This window comes from Gymnodraco acuticeps, unplaced genomic scaffold (genome assembly GCF_902827175.1).
Source record: "Gymnodraco acuticeps unplaced genomic scaffold, fGymAcu1.1, whole genome shotgun sequence".
NCBI classification, from domain to species: Eukaryota; Metazoa; Chordata; class Actinopteri; order Perciformes; family Bathydraconidae; genus Gymnodraco; species Gymnodraco acuticeps.
In genome coordinates this window covers 1,313,372-1,327,778 of record NW_022991973.1, presented here as the reverse complement: position 1 = coordinate 1,327,778, position 14,407 = coordinate 1,313,372, and the positions used below count along the sequence as shown (strand labels likewise).

Below are 14,407 nucleotides of genomic sequence, written 5' to 3'. Positions count from 1 at the left end.
TTTGCTCCTCTTTCTGTTCTGGTATGCACTTATCTTTTCTCTTCCCTTCTCTGTCCGTCACCACACTTTCATCATAGTATTAGCTCCACGTTTAATTGTATTTACTACACTGCTGCTTTGATCCACAAGCTTTACTATTTTTCGCTGTTGGATTTGTTCTGAGAGTGTGTGGCTAAGCCTAAACATAATGCCTTAATTATAAAGGTAATTGTCTCTCTGCTGTAGTGCTGTGAATCAACAGTACACAAATGATGTTGCTAATACCACTACAGTGGCTACTAATAACAGTGCTATTGTTTTGTTGTTCTCTTCACAGTGAAGACATGTGGCAGTAGTCTTCAAGGGCCGTCAGGAACCTTCACATCTCCTAACTTCCCAATTCAATATGAGAGCAATGCACAGTGTGTGTGGATTATTACTGCCTCAAATCCAAACAAGGTACATCTCCCTCACTCTCTCCCTCTTTGTCTCTGTGTCTACATTTTAATTGTTGAAGTTATTTAACTTTGATTGACCAACACAACCATGATGCATTTATTATGACTGGAACTTGCCTCTACAAAAAGACTTGACTCTGCTGGCAGCTTTCTTTAGAACTGCTTAAACAAACAACAAACACTCAAAACTGCACTTTCTTGGATCCAAATGTAAAACCCCTGCCATGACAAATGTGCGTCAAACATCCAGGTCGCAGCTACTAGATAGATCATTGCAATATAGTCTGCTTGGTAAGAAAAAACACATCTAAGTCTGGTTTCAGAAGACATCAGTGAAAGCTAAAATGTGTTATTTCCAAATAGGCTTCTTTGTCAAATTCAGGTAGGCTGGAGGTGAGATGAAAAGCTGGGATTGGTCGCTCTATTTCCCAAGAGAAATCTGATTGGTATTCAGGAGACACTTCCTTATTCCACTCAGGGTCACTGTGGTGACCGCTCTGTCGTCAATAGCAACACTTGCGTCAGCACCATAGGGACACACATACACATATGCATTCACACTCATATGCACAGCCACACACAGATACTTTACTATTCATATTATCTGCAACACACTCTTTTAACATCCACATACACACATAACAGCCACATACAAACACACACGTACACTTTGCTGCTTTCTTCTAACTCAACAACATTTGTCTCTCTCTCTTCTCCACACACACCCACACACACACACCCCCACACACACACACACCCACACAACTGTCCCTGTCACAGTGTCCTCTGGTTTATGGCCTGGAGCAATACATTCTCTGTTGAAGGCTACATTGCGTATGTGACTGTTGAAGGCTATGGTTCTAATACCCTTCTGCACCCTTTGGCGTGTGTGTTCATGCTTGTGTATGTGTGTGAGTGTGCATGCATGTTCGTGTGTGTGCACACAAAGATTGAAATTAATGTGTATCTTTCATGGATGATTATGGATGTTGCAAAACACATTGACCTGTATGAACACCAGATCAACTGAAGCTGTGTCAAGTCATTTTTATAGCCCCTTATCTTTAAAGGATATACAGAAAGTACCTTATCATCTCTGTAATGTTTTATTGTATTTCCTGAACATGTCATGCACCATACCGCACCGCATATGTCATACACTATACTGAATGATGCATGTCTTTTATCACACTGCATCATGTCAACTAAATGTCATGCACAATGTATGACACTACATCACATTAAAGGTCTTCACGGGTCTGTACATGTGGACAGCACCTGACCTTTAGAAAATGGACGTCCATTTCAAACAAATACCGACGTGGATTCCTAGGGGCTAAGACACACATGAACCAAACTGACCCTGTTCCAAGTCCGGCCTATCATGCCCTATTACTGAAAAGCAACTGGAAAGATGGTTACATTACATTCATCAGTTAGACTTATGCTTATAGAAATTGTATAGGACAGACAAATGGAGGCTTATTACAATACTAAACCCATTCAAAAAGTAATATGAAGTTACAAAGCATGCAAAAGGGATAAGCGTGACACAGTGACAAATCATTCAGAATAACTCCAAATCATTATCTATCTCTTTGAATTTTTCATCCGTCTTGGCAAGTTGTTTTATTCATGTGGGACACCTGTGAAGAGGCACATATGAGAGTGTTCATATTAATCATACCATAAAGAAACAGAAACATCAATATGTAAATGCAGATCTAGCTCATGGATTTACATCTCCAGTTCTGTAAGACTTGTCTTTCTGCCGTCAGATTAATGTCATTTGTTTCCCTTGGATTTTTGGCAGAATCTGTAGAAATATGTTTTAAAGTTTATGAAGCCAACAGCGTTAATCAATCAATTTGATGATATAGATTTTTTTCAAAATGTTACATTTTGACATGCATTATGATTTAAAGGATCAATCCAAGTGGTATTATTCTGAGAACAGCTGTGCTTTAACAAAGCCAATTCCAGGCAAAAGATCATTTGGAGGCTTTTAATAAATGGGAAAATAAATCACACAAATGGCTTAACCATTTATCACAATTTAGCAAAAATACTTAGCTTCTTTGGTCACCTTCTAGTTAAAACTCTGCTCGGGGTTTTTGTTATGGACATTTCAGTGTTTGTATGTTCATGATGGTTTGAGATATCACATTTTGTCATAGTCAGAGTGAGTAGATGCAAGAGGAAATTGCAGGTTGGGACACATCTTGTGGAGTCAAAGGTAATTTACTGGTACAAAAGCAGGTTTTTGCTGGGCAGGTGATGAAGGCAAACAAACAGCGGGGAATTGGCAGATAAACAACAGGTAACCAGCAGGAAAATAGTTGAGCATTGACGATCTGGCGCACTGGCAGTAAAAAGCTGTCTTCAATTAGGAGGCTGATGAGGGAGCGAGGGGCAGTTTAGTTGGCGGGTGAGTGGTCAGTTGATCTCCTGAGGGGAGAAGGCAACGAGAAACACAAACACTGAGGGGAGAGGAGGGTCAAGGAGCAAGCACAACACATTCAGAGGAGAGGATCGTCCAAACTGAGCCTCCTCTCCCACAAGCAGAAATGTGCTTTTTTTATAACTTGTTTAGTTCTCTCCCTATTTAATACTTTACCCCCTTTCCTCATTCCTCCTGTATCATACGTATTCTCTTTGTTACACTCCTTCTCCCCCCCTCATTCCCAGAGGCTGTGTCCTCAGAATTACCCAGATTCTTCATTAAAGAGCTCAGCCTGAAACCAGCAAATTACTATGGAGAAAGAGAGACTAGAGACAGGGAGGAGGGGAGCACTCGTATCACTTTCTCCATTGCAGCCATTTCCACACATAGTCTACATTTCTCACTTTCTCCTTACTCCTTACTCGTTCACTGGTAAAGAGACATAGAGTTTCTATTTTGTCTCAGTCAGCCACATTCCCTCTCCGTCTGCCCACCTCTTTGCTCCTTCTCTCTCAGGTTAAATGTTAATAGGGTTCTATAGCTCTGATGTTATTGCTTCATTTAGTTTTGGCATAATGATCCTTTAGAGCCAATCCATTCTCTCCTGTTCTCATTTAACCTTGGGGACGGTATGACGAGAGGGCCATTACTATACCTACTATCTCCTTCTTTCCTATTCTCTTTTTCAACTTCTCTCAGAAATAAGATCTTACTGTACTATTATCTTTTTCTTCATTTTCCACATCATTAAGTTTATCCGTTTGCACTTCCCATGTTCCCATCTTCCATGATATAAACAAGTCAAAGCACTTTACATTTGTTGAAACTTCATGTCTACTGTACGTGTCGGCTATTTTAGAGCTCACTTATAGAGCAGAAAGAAACTAAAGTAGCGAACATGCTTATGCTAGATCTGCTTTATAAATCGACAGCCTTCCAGTAAGTATAAACTGGCTTTGAGCCACTTCACACACATTGGCATGCACAGTGTCACTCACAGGCTGTGGACATAAGAAGACTGCTGCAGTGCTGCCATGCTGCATATTTAGTTATCACTATGCCCAAGGAAATGTAATGCAAGGACATTCAGGAAGGAGGAGGAGATACACTTTTGGCTAGGCTTCCTTTTGACTAATTTACAGGCATTGAATTCATTTATGCCCTGTAGGTCTACAGAAATCCAACATACACAGAGAAGCCATGAGGCCGAAATAATAAGATCATAAAAAAACACGGCATAATCTCCTTTAACTTTCTGTTAGTGATTAAAATGGCGTGCTCCTGCATCTTCTTGAAAAGACGAACAGTGTAGCACCTTTGTAGGGCTCTGGTTAAAACTTAATAGCAATGTGATTTAAATGCATTTTCAGTACAGTTGTTGCATAGCAACAGTACAAGCTGTACTTTGTGTTTTCTCTCAGCTTTTTGTTTAGAGTTGGCATCTTCAAAGGAGCCACTGGTGGAGTCAGCTCAATGAAACAGAAGTATTGGGGGAAGTTGCAACAGGCTCTATCCATCAGTTTTCATCAGCTGAAGCCAGGTCTTCACACAATGGTGCAATTTATACCGTCCAAACAGAAGCATGATTAAAAGAAGGGGGGGCAGAGGGTTTACTGTATACTGTCGGACAATTCAGTATCCCCCGCCCTGTCCCACTCGCCAGGTGTTTATAGTACCTGCTTCTTCAAACTATCCCTAGATCTTAAATGGGTATATGGGTAGGGAGGAGCCTGCCCTACCTCATTGTCTCCACGACAACCAGAGGAAGTGCTTTATCAAGCAGAAATTCAATTATGTCGCCTCATTGGCTAGAAGCCATAGATGGATGGACAAAGGGGAATGCAGCAGCCAATTAGAACGAGAGAGAGAGAGAGAGAGAGAGAGAGAGATAGCAAGAGAAAGAGAGAGAGAGACAACCTATTATGGTAGATGTGAAATATATAGAGTGTTCAGTTTCATCTATCACACATACACACACACACACACACACACACACACACACACACACACACACACACACACACACACACACACACACACACACGAGACACAAAAGGCACACATGAACAGTAACCAACCAGCCTCAGTAATGAGTTCAAGTATAAGTTGACTTCAGTTCAGCTGACACATTCTTAGATACACACACATATATGGGCACAGTATAATTTATTTATATTCCAGCTGTGTTTAATGCTGTGTGAACAGTGCTGATGTGGCATTCGGGTGTAAAGGACGTGTACAAGGAGGTTGGACCAGCCCTTCTCTGTCACTACTCTCTGCAGGTCCGCTCCATTTCTTACTGCAGATCAAAAAAAGCAAAGAATATGTATTTCTTAATAAAATAAATAGGCCACCATTGGTAGCAGTTCTCATTATATACTTCTCAGTAACTGCTCCGCTTAAATTAAATGTATTCTGTATATTTGGGGGATTTATTAATGCATGTATTGCGATCACCATGCTTTTTCAAGACTCTTTTAAATTCTATCATTTTATAGGCCAAGTTTCACTTTTCTGAAAATAACAAAGCAGTGTTGAGGAAATATTCCCAACTGCATCTTCAAAAGTAATCCAAATAGCTACATCAGCATCTAGCAAATGAAAAGCTTTCTTTGTAGACACACAGATCAGCTGTAGTGGCACAGTGGCAAATCCCTGCTGTGACTATTTGGAAGTTTTAGGAATATTTCCCCGTCAATTAGCACAAGTCTAAAGTTCTTCACCAGCACAAGTATGAGGCCATGAGACACGTGCAAGTCCAGAGGGATTTGTTTTATGACATGACATATAGTGTCTTGTATGCCGGCATGAAATCCAACCAGTACATCACTTTTCATGTAAATATAAAGCCAGCTGCTTATTGAAACAAGAGTGTGCAACATTAAAAAGTATACAACATGATATTTTAATTCTTATAATCATAATGATTAACCCTTTAAATGCAGGATCTGGTCTTGCCTTTAGATAAAGTAAAATTATCAATATATGCTGGTGTACCTCATGAGGTATTGTCAGAATTGCAGTTGTATTGAAAACCTGCTATGTGCTAATAGGAGAACTGTGATACGTGGGAAAATGGTGATAATGTAATCACAGAAAAAGACGCATTCATCTCCACAAAGCTGTTCATGTCGGTATAAATTAGGGTTTTTTCGTGTGCATTTGTGTGTGCTTAAAAATATGTGTGCTTGACTGCCTTAGTGTGTGTGTGTGCGTGTGTGTGTGTGTGTGTGTGTGTGTGTGTGTGTGTGTGTGTGTGTGTGTGTGTGTGTGTGTGGTGTGTGTGTGTGTGTGGTGTGTGTGTGTGTGTGTGTGTGTGTGTGTGTGTGTGTGTGTGTGTGTGTGTGCTTGCTTGCTAGAGAGAGTTTAGCAGGTTAGTAGGCGATGCTTAATCCAATCTGCCTTACATGCCGATAAGGCTGAGTCAGCATTGTTGGTGCTGCTACATCTCAGTAGGCCTCCCCCTCTCATTTAACCCATTTATGGTCATGTCAGGTTAAAGTGGTATTGGCGCTTTCCAGCTCGCGTGATTTCATCTTGGTAATTATCTACAACACGAAAAACCTGATTATGTTGCCACAAGAAAAATTGTGTTAGATGAGCTTCTTGTTAGTAGGAAATAATAAATTAACCCCATGCAAAGGAGCAAATAAGGCTATATGCTAACAGATAAGCAGTTATAGGTGAGTTGAAAGGCATGGCTACATTTTTCATTTGTTACTTTTATTTTCATAGATTAGTGGTCATAGTGAGGAAAAATAGTTTATATGTGATGTCCCCATGTGTCCAGGTTGCAGATAGTAAAGGGGGAAAATAACTATATTTATTTATACTTTATGAGTCAAAAAGAATGTTTGAATACAAACTACAAAAACAGATGCTCATAAATAAGAACATATTGATATGCACGTACATATGCTTAGTGTTAACTCGCCAGACTCAGACATGTGTGATGTTTTTGAAGTTCTCCAGCGGAATATTGAATATGGAAATCTGTAAAGTCCTCACAAGGAAATGGGAAGTGGAGGCAGAGAGGTTTCAGTCTCCCCCGAGGGTCAAGCAGGAATTCTAGTTTGAGATATTGCACATTGCTAGCATCAAAGGTGTGCTCATTATTACCCATTAATTATCTTTGTTGCCACCTCCTCTCTCCTTGTTCAATCTTCTCCCTTCTCTCAATTTCCTCTCATCCTTTATTTTTGTGTCTCTTCTGCTTCCCTCGTCTTCTTTTCTCTCTTCTGCTCTGCCAAATGTGTTTCTCTCTGGTCTTAGATGAAACAGAAAGTGTTGGTTTAATAATTTGTCATACCAAGTTTTGAGCTATGTGCTGATTCGCCCAGCTTCAAGTGCGGCTCAGGAGGAGTTCCTCATCTCTTTCTAGTTCTTCTTGTAATCCTGAATGAACTCTGTTGAAGATATCATGACACAGTTCTACAGGTACATCATTTGAACTGATGTTCTCAGAGGTTGCTAATGTTTGTCGTTTTTTAAGGATATGTTTCTTCTTTTCCTTCTTCCTATGAATTAAGCAAACTTACCTATATTCAAATACAGTAGCAGTCGATTGACTTTAACTGAGTTGAGCGTGAAGTTGCTTGAAACTGACATGCTGCTTTTTTTGTTTGTGAACTTTAGGTTATCCAGATCAACTTCGAAGAGTTTGACCTGGAGATAGCCTATGATACTCTGACCATAGGGGATGGAGGGGAGGTGGGGGATCCTACAGCTATTCTGCAGGTGTAAGTAAAACAACATCCTTTCATACAATCCCATATATATGTATAAGCCTATATTCATGCTACTGCAGTATTTTAGACTTTTTTAAGAACATTTTAATTATCCAACATATTTTATATTGTTTATATTTGATGTACTATTTTTCATTTTCATTTTAATTATTATTTCTCTATTCCACTTTTTAATTATTTGTATATTTAATATGTGAACAAACTGCTGCTTCTGTAACAAAATAATTTCCCAAATTGTGATCAATAAAATAAATATCTATCATCTATCTGTCTATATGCCATGTGAAATTATAAAAACATGCTTTGTTATATCATTATTTTCTGAATCGGAGAATCATGTCAAAGACAACCTGAAAAAAGTGAACTGCCTGCTTGTAAAAAAAACCCAGTGAGAAAAATATTCCGGATATGCCTATATTTAACTTATAATTCAAAAAAACCTCACACAACCTTCAAACAAGGAAGTTAAGAAAACCAGAACCAAAGCTTCTGTATTTTCTTGAAATCCTGCATTTTAAGTCAGTTGACTTCTTAAAGCTATAATGATGGGATACATACAGAGCAGGCCCTGCTGCCGTACCAGACAGATTATGTCTACAAAACAGCTTTACCAAAGTAATGTGGTGAGATAAACTCCTTAAAGGTGAATGTAATAACTTGCATAAAATGTGCTGCCTTAACTGCGATTTTGCATTTGAGTAATTTTATGAAGCAGGTGTGCAACACACAGAGTATTTCCTTAATGGCCAGCTGCCATCATGAGCAGCAGCGTTATCGTCAGACTATCAAACGCCTCACAGTTAGAGTTAAAACTTTTCTTTTTATACTCTGTCCATTTTCATTCTGGCTCTTGATTTAAGTCATCACCTGATAGCAAGCTTGAAATCCTCCATCTTTTTTGGCACACTTAGTCAGATCGTAAAAAAGCAGTTTGCATCATGTGTAATGTAAAAAGGATGGACTGTTTCTGGATTTTGGGAATGATATTCCGTGCCCAAAAGGATAACAGATGTAAAGCCTTTGCACAGTTGATGATTTGAATTCAGTGTGGAGTCAATCACTGATAACTTTCATGCCTAAAAGGCGTTGGCAACCAGAAAAATGGCTAGATAGTATGAATGTACTGAGAATCAGTCTGCTGTTCTGAGGCAGCATTCTGCTTCACCAAAACAACCCAAATCAAAGCATTCATCCACTGCCAGTTTGTTCACATTGAGAGCAGCACTTGAACATTTCCCTATGGCCTTGATTGGAGTGATTAAAATAGTGATTATCATGGCGATGATTTAATATGAATGTATTTTGTGCTCCAGACTATCAGGAAGCTTTGTTCCTGACCTGATAGTCAGCCTGACCCACCAGATGTGGCTTCACCTTCAGTCAGATGAGAGTGTCGGATCCATAGGATTCAAGATCAACTACAAAGGTAAGAAATTAGCATTTGAGAGAGATGTAGAGAAGTAAATGAATATAATGTTTGTGAGGGGGTTGAAGAAACATTTCTAACCTTAAAAAAAGGTGTAGACTTTTTCAGCTGCCTTTCCAGTGGCTGTGTATGGTACCAAAGCATTTTGGGCCAGTGTATGTAACATGATGAACGCGGAAGTTGCCTCAAAGCCCAGCTCCACGTCTATATTATTATATTTACAATATTATAAAACGAGCCTAAATGAAGAAAATAAGAAATATCAAATGTGTGGAGTGTGGCATCTGAAGGTATTTTTTTCCTATGGGAAATATTTGTTTAGATTTTTCAAGCTATAGATCAGTGATCCCAAAATGTTGGTACGCCTTCCTCTGTTTATAAGCGAGCTGAGCTTGAACACAAGAGCCTTGCTGAGAAACCTATCAACTGATTTCCAACCGTCCCAAGTATTACACTTGGTTAAATATTATTATAGAGAGCTAATATACACATACAGTACACATCACAATATAATGATGTAACAAGTAGTCGTTAATTATTTAAATATTACAAATAATAGAATTGTTGTGAACAACGTGAAAGTCTGACATACAGTAGCATGAACCAGTGAAGCTAGAGTTAGCTAAACTTGGTAGTGGATTTAAACAGATCAAGTTCAACTTTGAGATGGCTTCAATGTCCACCAAAAGCCCAAATAGTTTAAAGTCAGATAAGCCCTTTAATGCTCAGAGTCACAGTTTGCAGTGAAATAAATAAAAACAACATGATACTAGGTTGGTTATATCAAGCTGGAATTTACCATCAAAGAGAAGCTTCTAAGGCTTCTAGTCTCGGTGTCTCTTTCATTGTTTTAGTTTCGTTGTCTGCAGTGGGATGGTGTTCTTGAGAAATCTTGGTTTAGTACATATTGGTACGTGGTCTTGGAAGTTTGGCAATTTTGCTTTAGTGCATATTTTAAGGCTACAGTATATACGATCTTTTTTTTCTGGGTTTATATTTCATGTTCAGATTAGACTTGTATCTCACAACCCCTGCCTTGTATCTTATTATAAAACAGTTTGTATCTCTTCTGTTGATTTGGCTCTTGTGAGACCTTTCCAAAGTTCCCTGCTTGATAGATGTAGTGCGACTCTGATTACAGTCCATGAAACACAGAGATTGAGCTTTGCAGTACAAATGAACTTTGTGTTCCTCATTTGGGTGTCATCACCGGTGGATTTATTGTCACAATGAGGTCACAGTGCTGACTCTGCTCATGCAGTGAGTTCCTAAAGTGGCAGGACAATGGCACATTGTTTTGATATATCTGTGCCCTTTATTCCCCTTGAGTTTCAATGTGAAGTTCAAATAATACAGTACAGTGTGGAAATTGCGATTAAAAGAACTCAGTCAAATTGAATACATTTCAAAATAAAGTAACAATTTTTCTTTAATCCTGAGGTCTCCCATGAAAACATTTGAATGAAATTGTAGTACAGAAATGCTTAAGATATAGGATACATTTGACATTTTTATACATGGCATCCAGAGTGACAAAAACACTGGAAATATGTTACCTGGATGTATATTATCCTTAAGTTTGACTTGTTCACTCAAATCCAAATACCATGAAGAATTACATTCACACTCCGACAAGATACATGTGTTTTTCTCGGATGGGCTGGCTCCATCACCCACAAGATTTACTATAAAGGAGGACGCCTGTAGTATTAGTAGGTGGCTTTGAGATATCTGTGTGTTTTTCAGAAAGAAAAGGGTGTGTGTGTGTGTGTGTGTGTGTGTGTGTGTGTGTGTGTGTGTGTGTGGTGTGTGTGTGTGTGTGTGTGTGTGTGTGTGTGTGTGTGTGTGTGTGTGTGTGTTCCTAGAGCCACATCCCGTAGACCTTGGCTATGAAATATAAATATTAGCAGTAACTTTAACCTTGCTGCAAATTCACCGATGCACTACACATTGTGTGTGTGTGTGTGTGTGTGTGTGTGTGTGTGTGTGTGTGTGTGTGTGTGTGTGTGTGTGTGTGTGTGTCAGGCAGGTCCTCCATCAGTGAGCCAACAAAGCCCTACCAACAAGTCACTCACCTCTCACTCCTCACCTCCTCTCCCTTCCCTTCTCTCTATGTGCATGTCTCTCTCTCTGTGTCATTTTTCCTCATTAGCCATCACTCCCTTCCCCTTCTCTCTTTTTCTTTCTAAAAGCACAACATGTTCTCTGACAGTTGCTCACTAATGCGCTGTTGCCTCTGCTTCTCTCTTTACTCTCCCTTTTATCAGACACCTCTTTTCTCTTGCGTTATCTTTCAGATGGCCAGCACTAAGTCTTACTTTCTCTTTCTCACTCTTCATCTCTGTGTCTGCTTTTCTGTGTCTCACAGTCACTCTGTCTCTTTCCCTCTCTGTGTCTTGCCACCATCCATCTATTATTAAACCCAAGGTCAGCAACCTACCAACTCTTTGACTCCACTGCCTGTTACAAAGCATACACATCACACATCACACATCACACACACACACACACACACACACACACACACACACACACACACACACACACACACGCACACACACACACACACACACACACTAACACACACACACACACACACACACACACACACACACACACACACACACACACACACACACACACACACACACACACACACACACACACACACACACACAGTCAAGACTGCCTGTACAGCAATCTGAGTGTCTACCTTTAATCGTGACTTGTCTTGACACAGCTATAGATTTAAGGCAGCACTGCAACATTACTGACATCATTTACATTGCAGTTTCAGTGTGTTTCTGTCTACTCTGGGAATACTTATGTTGATCTTAAGCTTATATATATGTTTGCACGCTCCATAAAGAGGTGTCATTGAGGTTTTAGAGCATACTATATCCGTGTGTGTGTTTGTTTGTGTGTGACTGTGGAGTTATAAAACACCTATGTACTCGCACTTACAAAGCCTGAGATTTGCTTTACCCCTTAAGTTCAACAACATCCAAACAGACTTTCAATGATTCATTTTCCCTTTTGTATGAAATGAAAAAGATATGGTGTGTAACGGCATTGATGCAGGTCAGGGTTTCTCCGTATATGTTCACAGAATGATATCTGACTTACAATTGATTTGTGTTGGTTAAAAGACACTCTGGGAATACTTATGTTGATCTTAAGCTTATATATATGTTTGCACGCTCCATAAAGAGGTGTCATTGAGGTTTTAGAGCATACTATATCCGTGTGTGTGTTTGTTTGTGTGTGACTGTGGAGTTATAAAACACCTATGTACTCGCACTTACAAAGCCTGAGATTTGCTTTACCCCTTAAGTTCAACAACATCCAAACAGACTTTCAATGATTCATTTTCCCTTTTGTATGAATTGAAAAAGATATGGTGTGTAACGGCATTGATGCAGGTCAGGGTTTCTCCGTATATGTTCACAGAATGATATCTGACTTACAATTGATTTGTGTTGGTTAAAAAGACACAGGGTTACAGCAAATCACTCAGTTTCAGTATTCAGTATTTATAATGTATCTCTTTATTCTAATTTGCCTACTTAAGTTTTAAATATTATATCTCAGATAAGAATGACGGTCATATATACTTCATGTATTGTATAAGTTAGTCTTGAATATGTTACCTTATGAAACAAGGCACATTGATCATGTAATGTCATTTTGAATGTCTTCTGAATAAATAATACATATCCAATATGTGACTATGTGTTAATATTCAAACTGAAAGGCAAACTTCATAAAACAAAGTGCAGGCAGTAGAACATGTAAGTCCATCACATAAAGTCATATATGATTTACTTAACTTCTTATATTCTAAGACAGAAAGTAGGTTTGGTGTTTAGCTAGCAGCGAGTAATATTCCGAATGCACCTGCTTCAGCTCGTCTTCTCCTGTTTTTCTTTGTAATCAGTGATTGTTTGCAAAGTGGAATTGTTGATATATCTCTGAGGGGCTCCAGCAGTATTCCATCACCGACTCATCTCACTTTTGAGATTTTAAGGGGCGCCATGGGAGAGAGAGAGAGAGACCCGCCATCGCCGTGTGTAATTTAAATGCAGCAGCTGCCAATTGGATTGATGCAGGATTCAACACTTCACACAGAGTAAACCTTCTGTTCCACTTAGGAGCAGCAGCTGATTCGTGCCACTTGAAACAGGCACAGGTGCTCATTTGCCCTCATTCACCTGCTGCTCACGAAAAGCCACATTGTGTGACCATGGATGTGGCAAGTAACAACACCTGTCACCACATCTGATTGATTGAAATGTCTGATGGACAGTGGTGTGTGCTGTGTCTTTTCTGAGGCCATATTTGAGCTTTTCACAAGACCTCAGGGCTATCAGAACATGATGTATACCATTCCTATGTTATATATTATTTTTTGTTAGAACAAATGGCAAGTCAAATCTAAAACAGGAAACAAATTATATAGGAATACAATTTAAATCCACTTTTCCGATATGGTGGCCATTATAGATGCAGAACAGAATAATAAGTGCAAATATGTGCCTCACCTGTCATCCATTTTCACTGAAATACATTTTGAGAATTTGTTTCCCGCAGTGAGTCATTCCCTCGAGCTCCGGCTTTTTTTAGTGCATCATTCTCGCATTATCTCATCGTCCTGTGTTATATAACTCTGTGTTGTGGAGACTACAAAGTGCAAACTCAAATGCAAAGGACCTGCCTCACGGGCACTTCTAAAAGAGGGCTAGATTGTACACGTGTCGATCTCGTGACAAATGTTTTTTATCTCTTGCTTCACATCATAGATTTTAGTGGTTTTATCTCATAGCATGCTTTTTACTGACCTGGAATTACTGTGCAGCAAAAGCTCAAATGTCAAACACATGATACTGCAGTCTCTGTAAGGGACAACATCTCACCCCTGAATTTCACTTTTTCTGTATCATCGCTGTTTCCGCTGCCAATTTTTCTCCCCTACTCTTCTTTTCAGCAGAATCCCATCACCTAGTCATAATGTCAGCTCTTACTTTTAAGATTTTATTTTAGATTTTTCATCTGCTTTTTTATAGTTTCTAATACGAGATTCATTTTATAGGAGGAAGAGATGTCAAGGTGGATTTTTAGTGCATAGTTGACCTCCTGCTGGATGGGTCCTCAGTATGTGTGTGTGTGGGTGTGTATTATTAATGTCCACCTACATTTGTGCACCCATGTGTTTCTGTGTTTGATGGCGAGTGTGTCTGGTGTGGGATGTCACTGTAGGCATTGTAGAAATGTAACAAGATGTATAAATTCCACTACATGCCTGGTCACAATTCAGAGATTAAGTGAGGAAGAGAGATGAGGCAAGAAGCATTTG

The 14,407-nt window shown here is 39.3% G+C and overlaps 1 protein-coding gene across 6 annotated transcripts in view; it reads left to right on the top strand.

The window, feature by feature from the left end:
- The window catches only part of LOC117536136 (CUB and sushi domain-containing protein 3-like), a gene marked incomplete at its 5' end in the record, with an annotated part of 197,257 nt that overhangs the window by 66,754 nt on the left and 116,096 nt on the right, over positions 1–14,407 (top strand). For all 6 annotated transcript variants that reach the window (XM_034200881.1, XM_034200880.1, XM_034200879.1 and 3 more), the window contains 3 exon segments: positions 317–438; positions 7,516–7,619; positions 8,942–9,054. In XM_034200881.1, the coding sequence (XP_034056772.1) occupies positions 317–438; positions 7,516–7,619; positions 8,942–9,054 (339 nt within the window).